Here is a 20,000-nt window from a genome sequence, read left to right as displayed (position 1 = left end):
TAAATGAAAAGAAATACAAATTCTGGACAGAACTAGTGCATACACTGATACAGTGACACAGACTACATCATCAACGTGTTTACAGCATATGAATCTTTTGAAGTGGATGCTCAATTAACTAGAATGAACATAACAGAGAAATTGGATCAACTGCGCTGTAACTAACTCGTACATCTATCAAGATCCAGAGAAAAACAGCTAATTATTGCAGTGTGATTGCGGCGATAGCCACGTCTCCTTTATTGCGGACTTTAAAGAATTCTCAATTGCCCTTAAAGAATTTTTGAATGCCCGAGTTACACCAAAATGATATGATTTAAACAGCGTTATCACTTGGAATACCGCAACAGATTTATCGCCCTTAAAAAAAAAAGCATGCTTGAATGTTAATTTTTTAAACATCATTCATGGATCGGCAATAGTGCAGTTAGACAATTTCTTCCCACCCAAGCATCCAGGGTTCGAATCTGCGCTCAGGCCTTTTTTTTTTTTCTTTTTCTTTTTTTTTGTAACCCGAAGCTTTATAATAACAAATACACAAGTGAGTCTTGAAGGCCTTGCTTCTCTTGTCAGATGTTAGCATATATGTTTTGTTTAGGAAACTTAATTACCTTTTGTCTTTTTTTTCTTTCAGATCTTCAACGCTTCAACTTACCTGCCATGTTATTGGGCAGCATGTTCATCATTAAAAGAAACAGATCTGACCCAGATTTGTAGTGTGGTGTGCATGGTTTGTTGTTGCTGGTGACACTTTCTGTATGACCGTCTGTCTGTGGGGATTTTTTGGAAAGTTTGTGTGTGTGTGTGTGTGTGTGTGTGGTTGAATGCATGCACATATGTGTCAGTGTTAATGGATGACATATGTTTGCATGTTTGTCAGGATAAGAGGTGCTAGCATATCCGGCTATTTTTTTTCAAAGTGTAAAAACAAAACAATTGAAATAAAGACTGACTGGTGTGACCTTGAGCATAGCTAAGTTTTTTTTTGTTTTTGTTTAAAAAAAAAATTTTTTTTAGTCTTATCTGTTGAATGCATTATTCAATCCACTTCCAAACTTCAAAATATAGATAGCAAAAACAAGCAAACAAACGTAAATCATAAATGCTCAGGCCTTTTTGCTTTGTTTATCAGTGTGTGCGCATGTGCGGTGGTGTGTGTGTGTGTGTATGTGTGTGTGTGTGTGTGTGTTTCAGACCTTCCAAATTAGTTGTGGATGGCAGAGTGATCGTCGTCAACATTCAGTATCGCCTGGGTCCTTTCGGCTTCTTCACGACCGGCGATGACCTAGTCCCAGGCAACGCAGGCCTCTGGGACCAAAACCTGGCCATTCGATGGGTCAGGGACAACATACAAGCTTTCGGTGGTGACCCTAGTCGCATCACCCTTTTTGGAGAGTCGGCAGGCAGCATCAGTGTGGCCTTCCAGATGCTCAGCCCCCAGTCTAAAGGACTGTTCCAGAGAGGCATCATGCAGAGCGGAGGGCCCCAAAACGTTGTACATTTGACTGACGTGCATGACATGAAAGCTGTCTTCAAGAAGTTTGCAGATAAGTTCGGGTGTCCCGGGGAGTCCGCGTCAGACTTGTTGAAGTGTTTGAAGGACCAGACAGAGGAGGATGTTTTCAGGAAGTCCTTAGAGTTTCCTGAAGAATCGCCTTTCAGCACCTACTTTATTCCTGTCATTGATGGTGAGCATCCATTCTGCATTGTTGTTGTTGTTGTTATTGTTTTTCAGTCATAATACTGTTTCTTGTGCTCTGGGTGTAACTGCTACTGCTGTTGATGTTTCTCACTGCAACCACATTTCTACTTCAGCAGTTTACAAATAGAATTATTATTATGGGTGCAGTTTAATTCTTTGTGGTAACTGAAGACCTTTTTTCCTCTCTCAGAATTGTTTGGTTGTTTTCTCTTTTTCCCATGCAAGTTTTCAGTCTGGAAATGACTCTTTGTGATCACATGGGCGATGATCACCATCATTTGATTTTTGACACTTTTTTGTTCTCTTTACTCATGATGTCATGTGAATGTTAGTTCCAATGTTTTAATGTTGCTATGTGCAGTTGAATTTCATGTGTGCACTTATTCTTGCAATTTAGGCATCTGATGTACAATTGGAGGTTCTTAGGAATTTGTTTTTTATATCAGTATTTCCTAGACTGTATATTTTTGAGGTGGGTGTATGATTTTGGAATATTTACATCGAATTGTAGAGACAGAAGTAGAGCTCTTTTTAATTAAAGAGAGGTTGATCCAGTTTGGAGTTAACACTCAGTTTCCCACAATCCTTTACTGAACTCTGTCTCTCTAGAGGTCTTTGTGTGTGTGTGTCTCTCTCTCTTCCTGTCTCTTTCTCTCTTGTTCCCTTTCTCACTGCCTCTGTCTCACTCAGTCTGTGTCTGTCTGTCTCTTTTTCTCTTTCTCCCTGTCTCTATTTCTGTCTGTCTGTCTGTCTCTTTCTCTCTCTCTCTCTCTTCCTCCCTGTCTCTATCTTTGTCTCTCTGTTTGTCTGTCCGTCTGTTTCTGTTTGTCTCTCTCTCTCAATCTCTCTCGCACTCTCTCTCTCCTTCTCTTCCCCCACATCCCTCAGTCTCTCTTTGTGCCCACACTCCACACGAGTGTCCATCAGTTTCCTGCAGTGTGGCCTGCTAGGAGGAAGGTGGCAGAATGGTTAAGAGGGTCAACTGCCAATACAGAGAGTCTGTGAGAGGGTGTGGGATCAAATCCTGCTCTTGCCCTTTCACCCAAGTTTGATTGGAAAATCAAACTGAACGTCTAGTTTTTCAGATGAGATGTGCAGCACACTTTGCACACTGAAAAAAACCCCTAAAAACCATGGCAACAAGAGTGTTGTCCTCTGGCAAAATTATGTAAAAAGAAATCCACTCTGATAGGTACTCAAATATATAAGCATGCACTCTAGGCCTGACAAGCGCATTGGTTTATACTGCTGTCAGGCATCTACCTAGCAGATGTGGTGTAGCGTATATGGATTTGTCCAAATGCAGTGATGCCTCCTTGAGAAACTGAAACTGAAACTGTGTCCTGCTGTTGTTGTTGTTCCCCCCCAGGTGAATTCCTTCCTCGAGATGTCCCCGACCTTCTGCAGGATGACCAGTACATGAAGGACAATGGCATCAGCAACATTGACGTCATCGTGGGCCTGAACAACAAAGAAGGGGCCTTTGTTGTGCCCATGGCAGCAGTCAGGAACATATCTGTGGAATCTTTGCACACATCAGCCATGTTTCAGGGCATGGCGGATTCCTGCTTAGAAATGCGCAGACTGGGCAGGAATTCTGTCATGAAGAAAGTGAGTTCATTTCAGTTGGAGGTCCTCTCTCACTCCCCCCCCCTCTCTTTCTCTCTTTCAGGAAAGTGAGAAATGTCGGTTTATCATTTGTTTGTTTGACGGTAGTGTGCTGAAAATCATAGATTGGTGTGTGTAAGTGTGCGTGTGCGCGCCTGCAGAGTGTGTGTGTGTCTGTACCTGTGTGTGTGTGTGCGTGTGTAGTAGTAGTAGTAGTAGTAGTGTGTGCAATGTTCTGGCCTTTCTCATTATATTGGGCTTCGTTCTCTCTCAGACAAGATATATCGGGGGGGAAAAGGCTGTTTTTACCATACAATACATACTGGTTGTGGATTTTAAAAAGGTACCCCTCACAGTCACACTTGAAAGGATTGTTTAGATTGTGAACAAGATCATTCTTTTTTGTCCATGGAATCTGTTGTCCAGTGGATTGTTTAGATTGTGAACAAGATCGTTAATTTTAGTCCATGGAATCTATTGTCCAGTGGATTGTTTAGATTGTGAACCAGATCGTTCATTTTAGTCCATGGAATCTATTGTCTAGTGGATTGTGAACAGGATCGTTCTGTTGTCCAGTGTCCCCATTGCTGTAAAGGCTTAGTCCAGGCTAAAATGAATGATCTTGTTCACAACCTAAACAATCCACTAGACAGCAGATTCCATGGACTAAAATGAACCTCTGTCACAGCTCACACACCAGTCCCCATGAGTCAGAAATAGAATGGAAAGTGACATCCTTCCAGGGTGGGTTCGTAAGCTATTTCCTTTGTCTTCTCATGCAGTGCTTGTGTGTCAGGTCCCCTTCTCCAAAGTGTATAGCACCACCGTGACAAGTGAAAATAGATGGTTGTGAATAAATAAATGAATAAACCAGTCATGGAAATGGATAAATCACGGAAGCTTATGTTACCTTGAACCGTAGAACTGGACTTCAGAGAGTAAAATGGTGCTGGAAGTAGTGTGTATGATGACTACTTGCCTTAGATCTACTACTGCCTGCTCTGCTAATATTTCCCAAGGGATATCACATATGATGTAAAAGAGGTCATATTTGTGTGCCCACTCTGCCATGGCAAACAAACAGTAGAACATGTCAACAGCTCATGTAAAGTGGCGTTGGTTTTGCCTTCATGTGTACCGTCCTTGGCTCAACGCCACTTTACATGAGCTGAGGACATGTTCTACTGTTTGTTTGCCATGGCAGAGTGGGCACACAAATATGACCTCTTTTACAGGCAGTAGTAGATCTAAGGCAAGTAGTCATCATACACAATACTTCCAGACACCATTACACTTGTGATAATGCAATCTTAAAACAAACGTCGGAACAATCTGCTTGAGATCTAAACACATCATGGGATGCTTTTAAAATGTCTAATGCTGGAGAAAATTACTTATTTAATCTCAGTGAAAGAGGAGAGAGGAGGCTTAAAGGTAATGAAGAAGGCTTAACACACCTGAAGACTCTCAGGCAATAACTTTACATCCTGATAATTGAAGTTGCCAATATGCATGCAAGAGAGAGAGGAGACTGAAAGGTAATGAAGAAGACTCAACACACCTGAAGACTCTCAGGCAATAAGTTTACATCTTTGATCACAGAAGTTGCCAATACACTTTTTTTTTTTTTTTTTTTTTGTTGCTTCCTGGCAGACTCTGGAGTTCTATTACCGTGGTGCCGATGCAGGCACTTTGTCGGAGACCCTGGGACCTCTGGTGGACATGTACGGGGACTGCGTGCTGAGCGTTGACGTTCTGGACTGGGCCCGCCAGCTGGCCGCGTCTTCTCACTCTGCCGCACGCTACCTGTACATCTTTGACCACAACTTTGCCTCCAGCAGCCAGAGCCTTGTGCCGGGATCCCACCACGCGGATGAGCTGGTGCTTGAGTTCGACAACACCTTGGCGCTGCCAGAGGACAACATCTTTAGGTTGATGAACAAGACAGAAATGGCACCTGAAGAGCAGCCGCTGTCGGACATGTATATTCAGATACTTACCTCTTTTGCAAAGACTGGGTGAGTTGACACTGTGTGGGTTATCAGAGATTGGAAACTGATGTTATGTTGTTCCTGCCCTTGTTAAGTTGTGCTGCATTCTATTGTCTTAGTCTGTGGTGCAGTTTGCAGTACTGATAGTCATTGTGCATTACAATGTATTGATTGGAAGGTAAGGAAGTGTGTATAGTGTAGTGCAAGGTAAGTTAGGAACCTGTATATCCATACTCATTTGTGATGCACTTAATTTTTGTGTTTAGTTCTTAGATTCCTAAGTAATTAAAACCATCTCTTTTGAATGAATTGTTTGAAAAGGAAACAGTATGATTTTATCTTCTCCCAACAATCATGCAGAACTATCAAAGCAGAGGGATGATGCTAAAATCGATCAGACAGCCACGGTGAGCCAGAACTTCTTGCCATATTTTGCACCAAAGTGAGGATAGAGATTTCAGTGGACTTCCAGCATCAGACTGAAGATGGTAGAACAGCTCACTGTGGCAGTCTGGGGATGGGTGAGGGGGTTGCAGCGGGGCTAGGGGGAGAGGGATATGGAGGGGGGGGGGAGGGAGGAGGGGGGTTGTGCTTCAAACTGAGGATTACACTTTTGTTTACAGAGTTGAAACACATTTCCTTTCTTGGACTTATTATACAATATTGTATGGTATGGTACAGTACAGTGCACCACAACACACAGCACCGCACCGCCCCGCCCCGCACCGCACCGCAACATGCAGCATAGCACCGCACTGCACCACAACACACAGCATAGCACCGCCCCACCCCGCACCGCACCGCAACATGCAGCATAGCACCGCACTGCACCACAACACACAGCATAGCACCGCACCGCACCGCACCACAACATGCAGCATAGCACCACACTGCACCGCACCGCACCACAACATGCAGCATAGCACCGCACTGCACCACAACACACAGCATAGCACCGCACTGCACCGCACCACACCAAATCACACACCACGCATCACACCACAACACAACACACCACACCACACCACACCACCACACCACACCACACCGCACAACACAGTGTAACGTTTCGTGCAGAAACCCAAACCCTCCTCTGAAGGAGGACCTGGGTGTGGAGGGCTGGCCCCAGTTCACGGCAGACAACGAAGCTTACCTGTCGCTGTCCTTGACCCCCCGGGTGCTGCCCATGCTGGGAGCCTACGGAGACCGTGTGGCTCTGTGGCTGAACCTCCTGCCCGAACTGAGCAGTCTGACGTCCAAGCTGCCCGCTGAGGGCACCACTGCCAAGGAAGAGCCAACGCCCAAAGAGGAACTCTGAATATAATTATGGAACCACTTAGTTCTCTTTTCCTGTGTGTTCAGACTTTTATATATATATATATTATATATATATGTGTGTGTGTATATATATATACACATATACATATACATATATATATATATATATATATATATATATATATATATACACAAATGTACGTAGTACCTCTCTCAGAACATGTATAGTTTTTCAATTAGCAGCACTAAGAGGCAAGACCACAGAGTTCAACGATTCCAATGTAAGAGAGACAATTTGTGTACTGAGGTACTGTTTTCCAACCAAATTATCCCCCTTTTTCCAGCAGAAGCATTCAAACATTGCATCATCCTGTCAGAATCACCCCCTTAAAAATAAGCTGAAAACAGGAAAAGAAATAGGTGTTAACACCTAAAAAATCACTAACATCTTTTTGAGGTCTTTCAATAGCTAATAGTGACATATTAAATACAGATCAGTGTAATAAATGGTTTTTGAAGGATCCAGAGCAGGATCCTAGAACGGCAACATCAGGATATCCTTGACCATGCCCCCAAAGTGATACCCCGGTGTCTTGCTGTCCCTGCCTGGAGCGAAGGAACCCCTCCCCTCATCCAGTGCAGCATCCCTGGTGTTGGCCCCAAACATTCCCTAAGCAGCTCTGAAAGAAAGTCCCTCACCTTTGAACACCTCCACACCCAGTTCCCCAAAGAGTTCTGGACTCATGTCTACACTGACGCAGAAGCCTTGAAAACAGCAGCAGCCCACATCGAGGTCAGCCCCTATGCTAGCTACAACGTTGTCTTCCTGACCGACGCCCTGTCCATCTTGCAGGCCGTTTGGTCCAACAGAGAACCAGAACTCAACGATCTGTCCTCCTCTCTTGCCTCCCTCTGCACAAGTCACACAGTCACCCTGCAGTGGATTCCCTCCCACTACAACGTGCTTGGCAACGAGACTGCTGACTCCCTGGCAAAGAAAGGCACTACGAAAGAGCAGATGGACAGGTCTACCAACTACTGTGAATCTAGGACTATCATTAAAGCCAAGCTGCAGAACAAGTGGAAGCAGCAGCATCCATGCCACAACAGAGCAGACCTGTACTACCTGCTGACTCGTCGAGAGCAGGTAGCCATTTTCAGGCTCAGGACAGGCCACAACCGCCAGAAACACCACCTATACATGAAACTCCGTATCGGTGACACAGAGCAGTGCCCCTGCAGAACAGGCAGCCAGGCAACAGAACATCTGTTGCAGTCCTGCCCGCTCCACCAAGCGCTCCGAGAGAAAATCTGGCCCGACCCAATCCCGGCAGCCCGGAAACTCTACCAAGGATTGGAGGACCTGCAACGTACTGCTGCCTTTGTCGAGGAGACGGGGGAATCCATCTGATAAATGATACACGAAAAATCATGTTAACATCAAAAATCTTGGGACTCACTGTCCCTTCTGGCTTAATTTTGAAGGGTACCCATCTCAGGTGCCTCGGCTGCTTTTCGTCGGTCCAAAACCTTCCTGACCGAGTAATATGTATGTATATATATGTGTGTATGTATATGTATGTATATATGTATATATATATATATATATATATATATATGTATATATATATATGTGTGTATGTTTGTGTGTGTGTGTGTGTGTGTTTTCTCAACTTTAATGTGACATTGTTGTGTATTTGGAAATGTTTGTTCTGGGCACGAAAAGATTATTTTGCAGTAATCCTCCATACTCCAAAAGGAGTGAAAGGATAATTAAAGCTTGAAACTTGAAACGTGTGTGTTTGTGTGTATACATAATTTATGTGTATATATATATATGTGTGTGTGTGTGTGTGTGTGACTTTGTTTGAAGTAAGCAGATTTTAGCCAGCGTGATGTGAGATAGTCTGAAATATGTATTTTAGCAAATGTGATGTGAGACTATGTCTATTTATTTATTTATTTTATTCTGTTTGATTTTATTTCATTTTTATTCTATTTTATCTTTTATACATATTTTTATGTCACGTAGTCTTAAATTTGTATACCTTATTGTAAAGCGCCGTGAGCCCCATTTGAGATGGGGGTACGGCGCTATATAAGCCTGCATATTATCTTTATTATTATTATTACAGAAAATTTCAGCCAGGCAGAGACGTACCAACTGTTTTTCATCCACTTTTGTTTACACACACACACACACGGACACTCAGACAACCAAACTTCGTGTTTTTACATATACTTTGTTTACACAAATGAGTAAAAAAAAAAATTTAATTAAAAAAAAAGAAAAGAAAAAACAATCAGCATCATCCAACGTGACACAACCACAAATGAAAAAAAAAAGAAAAAAAACAACAACAAAAAACAAACAAAAACAGGCAACTGGCAGCAAAAATGGAGCTCTCTGGCGCTTGTCTTGTCCACCAACACAGGCAAGAGGGGTGGGTGGGGAGAGTGGGGAAGGCCGGAATGGGTTAAACTGATCCAACACTCCTGTTTGTCGACATGCATGCTGGGAGGTCCAAGACGCTGACAGTGACAGTGTCGGGTTGCATGCCTGGAGCATTGCTCCTTCCATCCATCTCCCTTCCAGGATCTTGTGCAGCTTGTAACACGCTGGCGTACTAGACAAAGCTGTCAGAAGCTTGGTCCATGTAACACGCGTACTAGACAAAGCTGTCAGAATCTTGGTCCATGTAACACGCGTGCTAGACAAAGCTGTCAGAATCTTGGTCCATGTAACACGCGTACTAAACAAAGCTGTCAGAATCTTGTGTACTAGACAAAGTTGTCAGAATACTGGGCCATGTAACACGCATTACTAGACAAAGCTGTTAGAATCTTGGTCCATGTAACACACGTGTTCAAAGAGCTGTCGATCTCGTGAAGCTTGTCTACGCAACACGCGCAGACAAAGAGCTGTCAATCTCGTGAAACTTGTAACACGCGTACTAGAAAAAGCAGTCAGAATCTTGGTCCCTGTAACACGCGTACTAGACAAAGCTGTCAGAATCTTGGTCCCTGTAACACGCGTACTAGACAAAGCAGTCAGAATCTTGGTCCCTGTAACACGCGTACTAGACAAAGCAGTCAGAATCTTGGTCCATGAAACACACGCAATCAAAGAGAATGTCCTGAAGCCACCACAAAACACCCGCGGGACAAAACTGAGCTGTCACTGAGATTCTGCCCATGGCGGAATTTGCCACGCGCGCAGACAAAGCTGTCAGACCAACCAAAACTGTCAGACCATTCTCACGCAGACAAATAAAGTGCTGTCAGAATCTCGTCAGAAACGGAACGGCACGGCACGGCACGGCAAACTTGTCTAAAGGTCCCTGTCAGATCTTGGGATAGATGCCGGTAGCCTTCCTCGCTTTCTGCAGTCTCTCCTCCAGCACCCCTTGGAACCTCAGCATGGACCTGTCTGTCATGCGGGGAGGGTCGCACGTGCTCCACACGTGTTTCGGGCAATCCCGGTAATGGTGCAGGATGGCCTCTTCCTTGGGGATGAAGTACCTGAACACACACACAAAAACAAACAAACAAAACATTACCACTACAGAACAGTCTCACCTTGCTTCTGCATTCCAACAATCAGTAAAAAATAAATAAGTAAATAATAATAATAATCAGTGGAGTGATGGCCTAGAGGTAACGCGTCCGCCTTGGAAGCGAGAGAATCTGAGCGCGCTGGTTCGAATCACGACTCAGCCGCCGATATTTTCTCCCCCTCCACTAGACCTTGAGTGGTGGTCTGGACGCTAGTCATTCGGTTGAGACGATAAACCTAGGTCCCGTGTGCAGCATGCACTTGGCTCACGAAAAAGAACCCACGGCAACAAAACGGTTGTTCCTGGCAAAATTCTATAGAAAAATCCACTTCGATGGGAAATGTGAATGTGTATGCATGTCTTTGCTTGATTCAGTGCGCACGCGCGCGCGTGCGTCTGTGTGTGTGTGTGTGTGTTGATACAACAATTGCTCTTTTCTTTGCTTTGTTACTGTTAATGGACTATTCCAGTTACACTTCTCGTCCATAGTTCTTATCATTTTATCTTATTTCATTTTATTTCTTTATTTTTTTTATGTGTTATGTTGTTGGATGGGCAGAATTGTGAAAAGGACTTTACTGTGCCTAATTCTTTTACCCATTAAAGATTTAATCAATCAATCAGTCAATCTTCTTATTCTTCTTTTCACAGTGTCAGTCCAGCCCGTCTGATGAGTGACGCTGTTCTCTCAAAGTCCTGTCTGGAGCCATGGAGCTTGGTGTGCTTGGTGTGCAGTAGGGTTGGTGTCGTCCTCTCCAAGTCCTGTCTGAAGCCATGGAGCTTGGTGTGCAGTAGGGTTGGTGTCGTCCTCTCCAAGTCCTGTCTGGAGTCATGGAGCTTGGTGTGCTTGGTGTGCAGTAGAGTTGGTGTCGTCCTCTCCAAGTCCTGTCTGAAGCCATGGAGTTTGGTGTGCAGTAGGGTTGGTGTCACTCCTCTCCAAGTCCTGTCTGGAGCCATGGAGCTGGGTGTGCAGTAGGGTTGGTGTCACTCCTCTCCAAGTCCTATCTGGAGCCATGGAGCTGGGTGTGCAGTAGAGTTGGTTTCGTCCTCTCCAAGTCCTGTCTGGAGCCATGGAGCTTGGCGTGCAGTAGGGTTGGTGTCCTCTACAAGTCCTGTCTGGAGCCATGGAGCTTGGCGTGCAGTAGGGTTGGTGTCGTCCTCTCCAAGTCCTGTCTGGAGCCATGGAGCTTGGTGTGCAGTAGGGTTGGTGTCGTCCTCTCCAAGTCCTGTCTGGAGCCATGGAGCTTGGTGTGCAGTAGGGTTGGTGTCACTCCTCTCCAAGTCCTGTCTGGAGCCATGGAGCTTGGTGTGCAGCAGGGTTGGTGTTGGCCATACGGGGTCTCTAAGCCCCTTCAGGAGGGGACAGGACTGAAGAATGTGTTCTGGTTTTTAGTCATTAAGACCACAGGAGCAGGTGGGAGATGGTGCCAGCTTCACCTTCTTGAACAGGTGGGCATTGAGACTGCAAAGGCCAGTTCGTAGCCTTATGATCACCAGCACTTGTTGCCAGCTTTCAAGGAGGTGATGTGCATCTCTCGTGGTTCTCGGTCGTAGCATTGCCTTCACGAGGGGTCTTCTTCTCTGCGAAGCTGATGCCGTTTTCTGGTTGACCTCCTCTTGCTCCGAGTTTGGCGAGTTGATCTGCTGCCTCGCTGCTTGGGACGACGGGTGCAATAGCCGAGTGATTAAAGCACTGGACTTTCAATGTGATGGTCCCGGGTTCGAATCTCGGTAATCTTGGCGCCTGATGGGTAAAGGGTGGAGATTTTTCCGATCTCCCAGGTCAATATAATATGCAGACCTGCTAGTGCCTGAACCCCTTTCGTGTGTATACTCAAGCAGAAGATCAAATACGCACGTTAAAGATCCTGTAATCCATGTCAGCGTTCGGTGGGTTATGGAAACAAGAATATACCTAGCATGAACACCCCTGAAAACGGAGTACAGCTACCTACATGGCGGTGTAAAAACGGTCATACACGTAAAAGCCCACTCGGGTACATACGAGTGAACGTGGGAGTTGCAGCCCACAAAGGAAGAAGAAGCAGAAGTTGCCTGGGATTCCGCAATGGGCTGACACCCATTGTAGGACCACTCGTCTTCTCTTGGCAACGTCTTCGAGTTTGGTTTTTTGTTTGTTTGTTTTTCTGCTTTTTGGTATCTCAAGACTGAAGGCGGGCCGGGCGCACAAAACACTCACACACACACACACACAGAGGCGCGCGCGCGCGCACTCTCTCTCTCTCTCACACACACACACACCACTGACACACACAATCCCCCCCCCAACCTTCACCCCACATCCACACCCCCAAGACCCCTTCCCCAACACACACACACACACACACCACACCAGAACCCCCTCCCCCAACCTCCACACACACACACACACCACACTAGAACCCCCTCCCCTGACACACACACACACACACACACACGCACACCACTAGAACCCCCTCCCCTCACACACACACACACACACACATCCAAACCCATCACACACGCACACACACACACACGCAGAAATCCCCGCCTCCACCCAATCCCCATGCCACCTACCGCTGCCTCCCTCCCATCCCCCCTCACCCCCCACCCCCTCTTCCCCCCTCCGCACACAAACACCCCTCCCCCAACCACCAGCCACCCCACACCACACTGTACTCCTACCCCCACCCCCACACACATTCACTCCCCTCCCCCTCCTCCATGCCCCCTTCTCCCCACTCCGACACCCCTCCTCCCCCAACACTCACTCTGTGTAGGGACTCCGAGGGAAGAATGCATGGGTCCTGGCCTGACTGACGCGACTGCTGAGGTAGACGTACTTCTTACACTCGTTCCGGGGCAGGGTGCTGTTGAGGAAGCGGAAAAAGTGCACGTCGCTACTCATGTTCAGGGGACCCCAGTCGTAGACGAAGAACTGCGTGTAGAAGTAGAATCCTGCAGCGTCCGGTCTCTTCTGCGTTAAGGGAGGGGGTGGGTGGGTGGGTTGGGATGGTGGGAAAGATTGTTGAACACACACACACACACACACACACACACACACACACACACACACAATTGTAGTAAATGAATGAATGAATAAATCATTGTATGGATGAAAAAATCATTGAATGGATGGATGTCTGTCAGTCTGTTTGTTTGTGTGTGTGTGTATGTTTGTGTGTATGTATGTATGTGAATGTAATGTAGTGCATGCACACACTGACGCACACACACACACACACACACACACACACAATCAGCCACCCTGCCTTTCTCACCATCACCTCGTCCCACAAACCACCACCACCCACCCACACCCACACATCCACACCCTCACTCCCCCCCCCACACACACACACCCGCCCCCTCCCCCCACAACCACCCCCCCCCCACACACACACGTCCTCACGACCTCCTTCCAACCACCCCCCTCCCACATTCACCCACACACCTCCACTCACACATATACACACACCCCACTCACAAACACACACACACACACACACCCCACTCACACACACACACCCACACACACACACCCTACTCACACTCGCCCTCCCCACACACACACACATCCACACCCTCACTCCCCCCACCCCCTCACCCCCACCCACACACACCACACACACACCACACACCCGCCCCCTCCACCCACAACCCCCCCCCCACACACACATCCTCACGATCCCCCCCCCCCCCCACAACCACCCCCTGCCACATTCACCCACACACCCCCACTCACACACATACACCCCCCCCCCCACACACACACATCCACACCCTCACTCCCCCACCTCCTCACCCCCACCCACACACACCACACACACACACCACACACCCGCCCCCCCCCCTCCACATCCTCACGACCCCCCCCCCCCAACCACCCACCTCCCACATTCACCCACACACACCCCACTCACACACACCTCACTTGCACACACACATCCATACCCTCACTCCCCCCACCCCCTCACCCCAAACCCCCACCTCCTCACCCCAAACCCCCCCACATACACCCATACACACCTCACACACACACCCGCTCCCCTCCCCCCACCCCCCACCCCACCCCCACACATCCTCACGACCCCCCAACCACCCCCTTCCCACATTCACCCACACACACCCCACTCACACACACACACACACCACACACACACACCCCACTCACACACACACACACACACCCTACTCACCCCCCACCCCCCCACACACACACACTCACCCCCAACCCCACCACCCACACCCCCACACACACCTCCACACACATCCTCACACCACTCACACACACACACTCACCCACACACACACACACACACACCCAAATCCCCCCCCCCCCCTACACACACCCTCTCCCTTCCTCACCACCATCTGGTCCTTGATGAGGTCCTAAAATACCATCCATCCCCACCCCCTCCCCCTTTCTTTAGCATCATTAATGAGGTCCTTAATTACCATCCAAACACCTCAACCCTCTCTCCCTTCTTTACCATCATCTGGTCCTTGATGAGGTCCTCGAGTTCCAACCAACCATCCCTACCCCTTCTCTCTTCTTCACCATCATCTGGTCCTTAATGAGGTCCTTAAGTACCATTCACCCACACCACCCCTGTCCCTTCTTTAGCACCATCTGGTCCTTGACGAGGTCCTTTTAGACCAACCAACTACCCCCCCCCCCCCCCAACCCCCCCACCCCACCCCACACACCCTCTCCCTTCCTCACCACCATCTGGTCCTTGATGAGGTCCTAAAGTACCATCCACCCCCACCCCTTTCTTTAACATCATTAATGGTGTCCTTGGATACCATCCAACCACCACCACCCCTAACTGCCTCTCCCTTCTTTACTTACCATCATCTGGTCCTTGATGAGGTCCTTGAGGCTCTGGTGCCTGGCAGGCATGACGACCTCATCCATGTCATGGCCAAGGATGTAGGTGTATCCCTGCAGCCTCTGCTTGCAGTCCAGGATGGGGAACGTCTCGTCGTGGGACACCTGGCTCTTCACATACTCCTTCCAGTGCAAACCCCGACCGTACGGAGGGCCTGACAGGAGGAGAAAAGGAGAGGGGGGGGGGGGGGGGGGGGGCACTTTCAGTTTCACTTTCGGATCCAAAAACCTTAGCGCATTTTTTTTTGTTTTTTGTTTTTGTTTGACTCACTTGTGTAAACAAAGTGAGTCTATGTTTTAACCCGGTGTTCGGTTGTCTTTGTGTGTGTGTGTGTGTGTGTGTATGTGTGTGTGTGTGTCCGTGATAAACTTTAACATTGCCATTTTCTGTGTGTGTGTGTGTGTGTGTGTGTGTCCGTGATAAACTTTAACATTGCCATTTTCTCTGCAAATACTTTGTCAGTTGACACCAAATTTGGCATAAAATTAGGAAAAATTCAGTTCTTTCCAGTCATCTTGTTTAAAACAATATTGCACCTCTGGGATGGGCACTAAAAAAAGAAGAAAAAAAAAGAAAAAAAAGAAAAAAAAAAGAAGCCAAATTATATGCAAACTGAATTTACTGTTATATTCATATTTTTTTAATTCTCTAAACTTGGCACTTCTGATATTCTGACACAACAACAAGAGCAGTCATTTTTATTATTTTTTGTTCAAACAGGAACTTCTTTTGCTAAGCATGGAAGTTATATTTATTTTGCATGTCTTTGGTGCAAATAGTAAAAAAGGGAAATTAATCTGTAATTAATGCTAGGGGACTTAATTTGCTTTAAACTGATCTTTCTCATCTTAAACATTACATTTTGAAATTATACTCAATACATAAAAAGCTTGTGTGTTTTACTCTCAGTGTACAGGGCTTTCACTATGTTCATTCGCCCAAGTGGTCTTTTGTCGAAAAATACTCAAATCAATACAACGAGTGGACTTTATAGATCTATTGGCTGAGCCCTGAAGGTCATGGGCAAAAATCAATTGCGTACACATATTTATACATATTCAAAGCGCGTGCTCGCAAGCTCGAAGGGTGACATTTTGTTTCAAGTAGTTGACCAATATTTCAATCCAATATTCAATCGACAATACACGATAACATGTGATGGAAAGTTGGAGAAGGAGACCGTTAAATATTTATTCAGAGAAAGATATGTGAACGCCTCATCACTTACTGGATTATGCCCAAAACTGCCATAAAAATATCCATAGAATCAGTCGGAATTCACAGTTTAAAATAATAAACCATGAGAATTAATACCCTTGAACTGATGAAACGCAAACATTTCCAGTCTTGACTTTTCTCAAAATGAAGTCCTTTTCACTTAATACGACGTTTAGAAGTACTTGTACTTGGCTCTACATGTTATTAGTTTAACGAAATACTCAATTTTCATATCAACTTTAAAACAATAAAACTAGAACGAACATTGAATCGACCATGTCAACTGGGTGTAAGTACACTTGCACATCTATCTAGATCCAGAGAAAACGGCTAAATGTTGCAGTGTGATTGCGGCGATAGCCACGTCTCCTTTACCGCGGACTTAAAAAGAATTTTTAATTGCCCTTAAAGATGTTTTGAATGCCCAAGATACACCAGAAAAATATGACTTTAGCAGCGTTCTTACTGCGAGTACTGCAATCGATTTATCGCCCTTTAGAAAAGCATGTTTACAGGTTATATTTTTGAGCGTCAATCAAGGAGCCACGATAGTGTAATGGATAAGACAGTTTCTTCTCATCCGAACACGCGGGGTTCGAATCTGCCATTAGGACTTTTTTTTTTCTTTTTCTTTTAACCCGAAGCTTAAAATAACAAATACAGAACACATTTTAACGATTAGATTTTTTATTTAAGTGTATCACAAGTGAGTCTTGAAGGCCTTGCCTCTCTTGTTCTTCCAGTTCCAAGGAGCCGACATTTTTTTTGTTTTTTTTTTTTGTTATTGTTGTTGTTTCAGTTCTAAGGACCTGACGGCACTTTTTGCTTCAGTTCCAAAGACCTGGCGGCATTTTGTGTTTCAGGTCCAAGGACCTGACGGCGTTTTTTGTTTCAGTTCCAAGGACCTGACGGCGTTTTCTGTTTCAGTTCCAAGGACCTGACGTCATTTTTTGTGTCAGTTCCAAGGATCTGACGGTGTTTTTTTTTCCCCTCCCAGTTCTAAGGACCTTTGCGTATTTTCACTTCCAGCTCCAAGCAGCTGGGGGTGTTTTTCCGTGTTTTGTTGTTTTTTGTTTGTTTGTTTGCTTCAGTTCAAAGGATCAGAGGGAATTTTCGGTTTCAGTTCCAAGGACATGACGACATATTTTTGTTTCAGCTCTAAGGACCTTTGCGTATTTTTACTTTCAGCTCCAAGGAGCTTAGGGGGCAGGGGTGTGTGTGTGTGGGGGGGGGGGGGGGGTTGGGGGGGGGGGTTCAGTTCCAGGGACCACAGAGAGTTTTCGGTTTCAGATCCAAGGACCTGAAGGCTTTTTTTCTTCTTTTTTTTTTTGGTTCCTTTTCTTCTTTTTTTGAGTTTCAGGTATCTTAGAGTATTTTCAGTTTCAGTTCCAAGAATCTGAGAGCAGTTTCAGTTTTAGTTCAAGAGAGACCAGAGGGTAGTTTCAGTGTGACGGACCTTAGCGCATTTTCAGTTTCAGTTCCTGGACCAGAGCACATTTTCATATTCAGTTCTAAGGACCCTCGAACATTTTTACTTCCAGCTCCAAGGACCTGAAGGCTTTTTTTTCTTTTTCTTTTTCAGTTCTATGTACCTTATCGCATTTTCAGGTTCAGTTCTAACTGAGGAGCTGGGGGCAGTTTCAGTTTCAGTTCCAAGGACCTGATAGCATTTCCGTTTCAGTTCCAACGACATAAAGGCAGTTTCAGTTCGAAAGACATTATATGCGCTCACAATATGCGAAATGATATAAGCATGCACAAAACATAATTAGAAATATACTGTGGGACACACACGCGCGCGCGCGCGCACACACACACACACACGCACACGCACACACAGGGCGCTCTCTTTCAAGCTCGGTAACCGAGCAGCAGAAACCTGTCCGGCACTTCGTTGATAATTCAGTGACCATCAAATAACACCTTTTAGATACCGGTAGGCATGGGAGACAACACCGTGAACAGTGCGGTTTGAACCGAATTAGCTCCCCTATCTTCTCGCGCAGGGCTATAATGTAATAGACAATGCAATGCAATGCAATCTAATGCAATGTAATCCAATGCAATGTAATAGAATGCAACACACTACAACACAATACAATACACAGCAATTTAATGCAATGCAATGCGATACAACGCAGTTCAGCACAGTACGATACGATACGATACGATACAATACAATGCAATACAATACAATACAATACAATGCAATATTCTGTAGAAAAATCCACTTCGATAGGAAAAACAAAACTGCACGCAGGAAAAAAAAATAGGTGCAGCTGTAGTGTAGCGACGCGCTATCCCTTGGGAGAGCAGCGTGAATTTCACACAGAGAAATCCGTTGTGATTAAAAGAAAGAGAGAGAGAGAGACGCTTTGACATTTTTATTGTCATTACCTGTAAGGGTCTATTGACAAAGGGGTGAAGGGGATTAATTCTTAAATCCCCTTAAGTGCAAAGCAACATTCTGCTTAACAGCGTTTCATCAACAAACAAACAAACAAAAAAATCTCTAAATATCACTCTCTCACGATAGATTAAACAAGCGGAACACACACACACACATACACACACACACACACACACACACACACACACACACACACACACACACACACACACACACACACAGACACACACACACACACAAAGAAACTAATCATACAAACTCGACCACCCATTCCAGCAGTGATATAGTTCAATATATCAATTATCTACCTTACCAAATTAACATAAGAAAATAAAATTTACATATGGATATCCTCCTCATTTACTCTGGTATGTTCTGATCATTGTGATTATGCCTTATTTTTTTGTGCTTCAGAGATAAATTTAGCTACTGACTGTATGATATATTCATCATCAGACGATAAAACACACACACACACACACACACACACACACACACAGAGTAAATAAATACGAAATGGTGGGAGTGAAACGCAGAAGAAGAATATAATGCAATGCAATGCAATGCAATGCAGTGCAATGCAGTGCAACGCAAATCAACGCGCAACGCATTAGAAGGCAGTCCAACCCAACCCAACACAACACAACACAAGGCAACACTACTGACATAATGTGTGCACAACACTACTACCCCAACTGACCAGCCACCCGTCCATCCCCACACACCACGCCCACACCCACAACCCCACCCACCCACCCCGCACACAAAATTAGTTCACACACACACACACACACACACACACACACACAGTACAAACAAACACACACACACAAACACACACAACACACACAGTTCAAACACACACAACACACAGAGTACAAACACACAAACACACACAACACACACAGTTCAAACACACACACACACACACACACAGAGTACAAACACACACACACACACACACACACACACACACACACACAGAGTACAAACACACACACACACACAAACACACACAACACACACAGTTCAAACACACACACACACACACACACACACACAGAGTACAAACACACACACACACAAACACACACAACACACACAGTTCAAACACACACACACACACACACACACACACACACACAGACACACAGAGTACAAACACACACACACACACACAAACACACACAACACACACAGTTCAAACACACACACACACAGAGTACAAACACACACACACACACACACAGAGTACAAACACACACACACACACAAACACACACAACACACACAGTTCAAACACACACACACACACACACACAGTACAAACACACACACACACACACACACACACACACA

The 20,000-nt window shown here is 45.6% G+C and overlaps 2 protein-coding genes across 3 annotated transcripts in view; one reads left to right on the top strand and one right to left on the bottom strand.

Moving 5' to 3' along the window:
• The window catches only part of LOC143275984 (fatty acyl-CoA hydrolase precursor, medium chain-like), a 10,828-nt gene extending 3,577 nt beyond the window's left edge, over window positions 1-7,251 (top strand). For both annotated transcript variants that reach the window (XM_076580344.1, XM_076580343.1), the window contains exons 4-7: window positions 1,195-1,688; window positions 3,072-3,313; window positions 4,964-5,328; window positions 6,379-7,251. In XM_076580344.1, the coding sequence (XP_076436459.1) occupies window positions 1,195-1,688; window positions 3,072-3,313; window positions 4,964-5,328; window positions 6,379-6,619 (1,342 nt within the window). In that variant the 3' untranslated portion in view covers window positions 6,620-7,251. The remainder of the gene's footprint in view (window positions 1-1,194; window positions 1,689-3,071; window positions 3,314-4,963; window positions 5,329-6,378) is intronic.
• A 2,246-nt stretch (window positions 7,252-9,497) lies between these two features.
• The window catches only part of LOC143275786 (uncharacterized), a 19,718-nt gene continuing 9,215 nt past the window's right edge, over window positions 9,498-20,000 (bottom strand). Inside the window, exons 6-8 of the mRNA XM_076580065.1 lie at window positions 14,974-15,167; window positions 12,890-13,095; window positions 9,498-10,101 (exon numbers count right to left, since the gene is read on the bottom strand). Of these exons, the coding sequence (XP_076436180.1) occupies window positions 9,924-10,101; window positions 12,890-13,095; window positions 14,974-15,167 (578 nt within the window). The 3' untranslated portion in view covers window positions 9,498-9,923. The remainder of the gene's footprint in view (window positions 10,102-12,889; window positions 13,096-14,973; window positions 15,168-20,000) is intronic.

This window comes from Babylonia areolata, chromosome 31 (assembly GCF_041734735.1).
Source record: "Babylonia areolata isolate BAREFJ2019XMU chromosome 31, ASM4173473v1, whole genome shotgun sequence".
Taxonomy (NCBI): domain Eukaryota; kingdom Metazoa; phylum Mollusca; class Gastropoda; order Neogastropoda; family Buccinidae; genus Babylonia; species Babylonia areolata.
The sequence above is the reverse complement of the archived record's forward strand: the minus strand, read 5'-3'. Positions and strand labels throughout refer to the sequence as shown.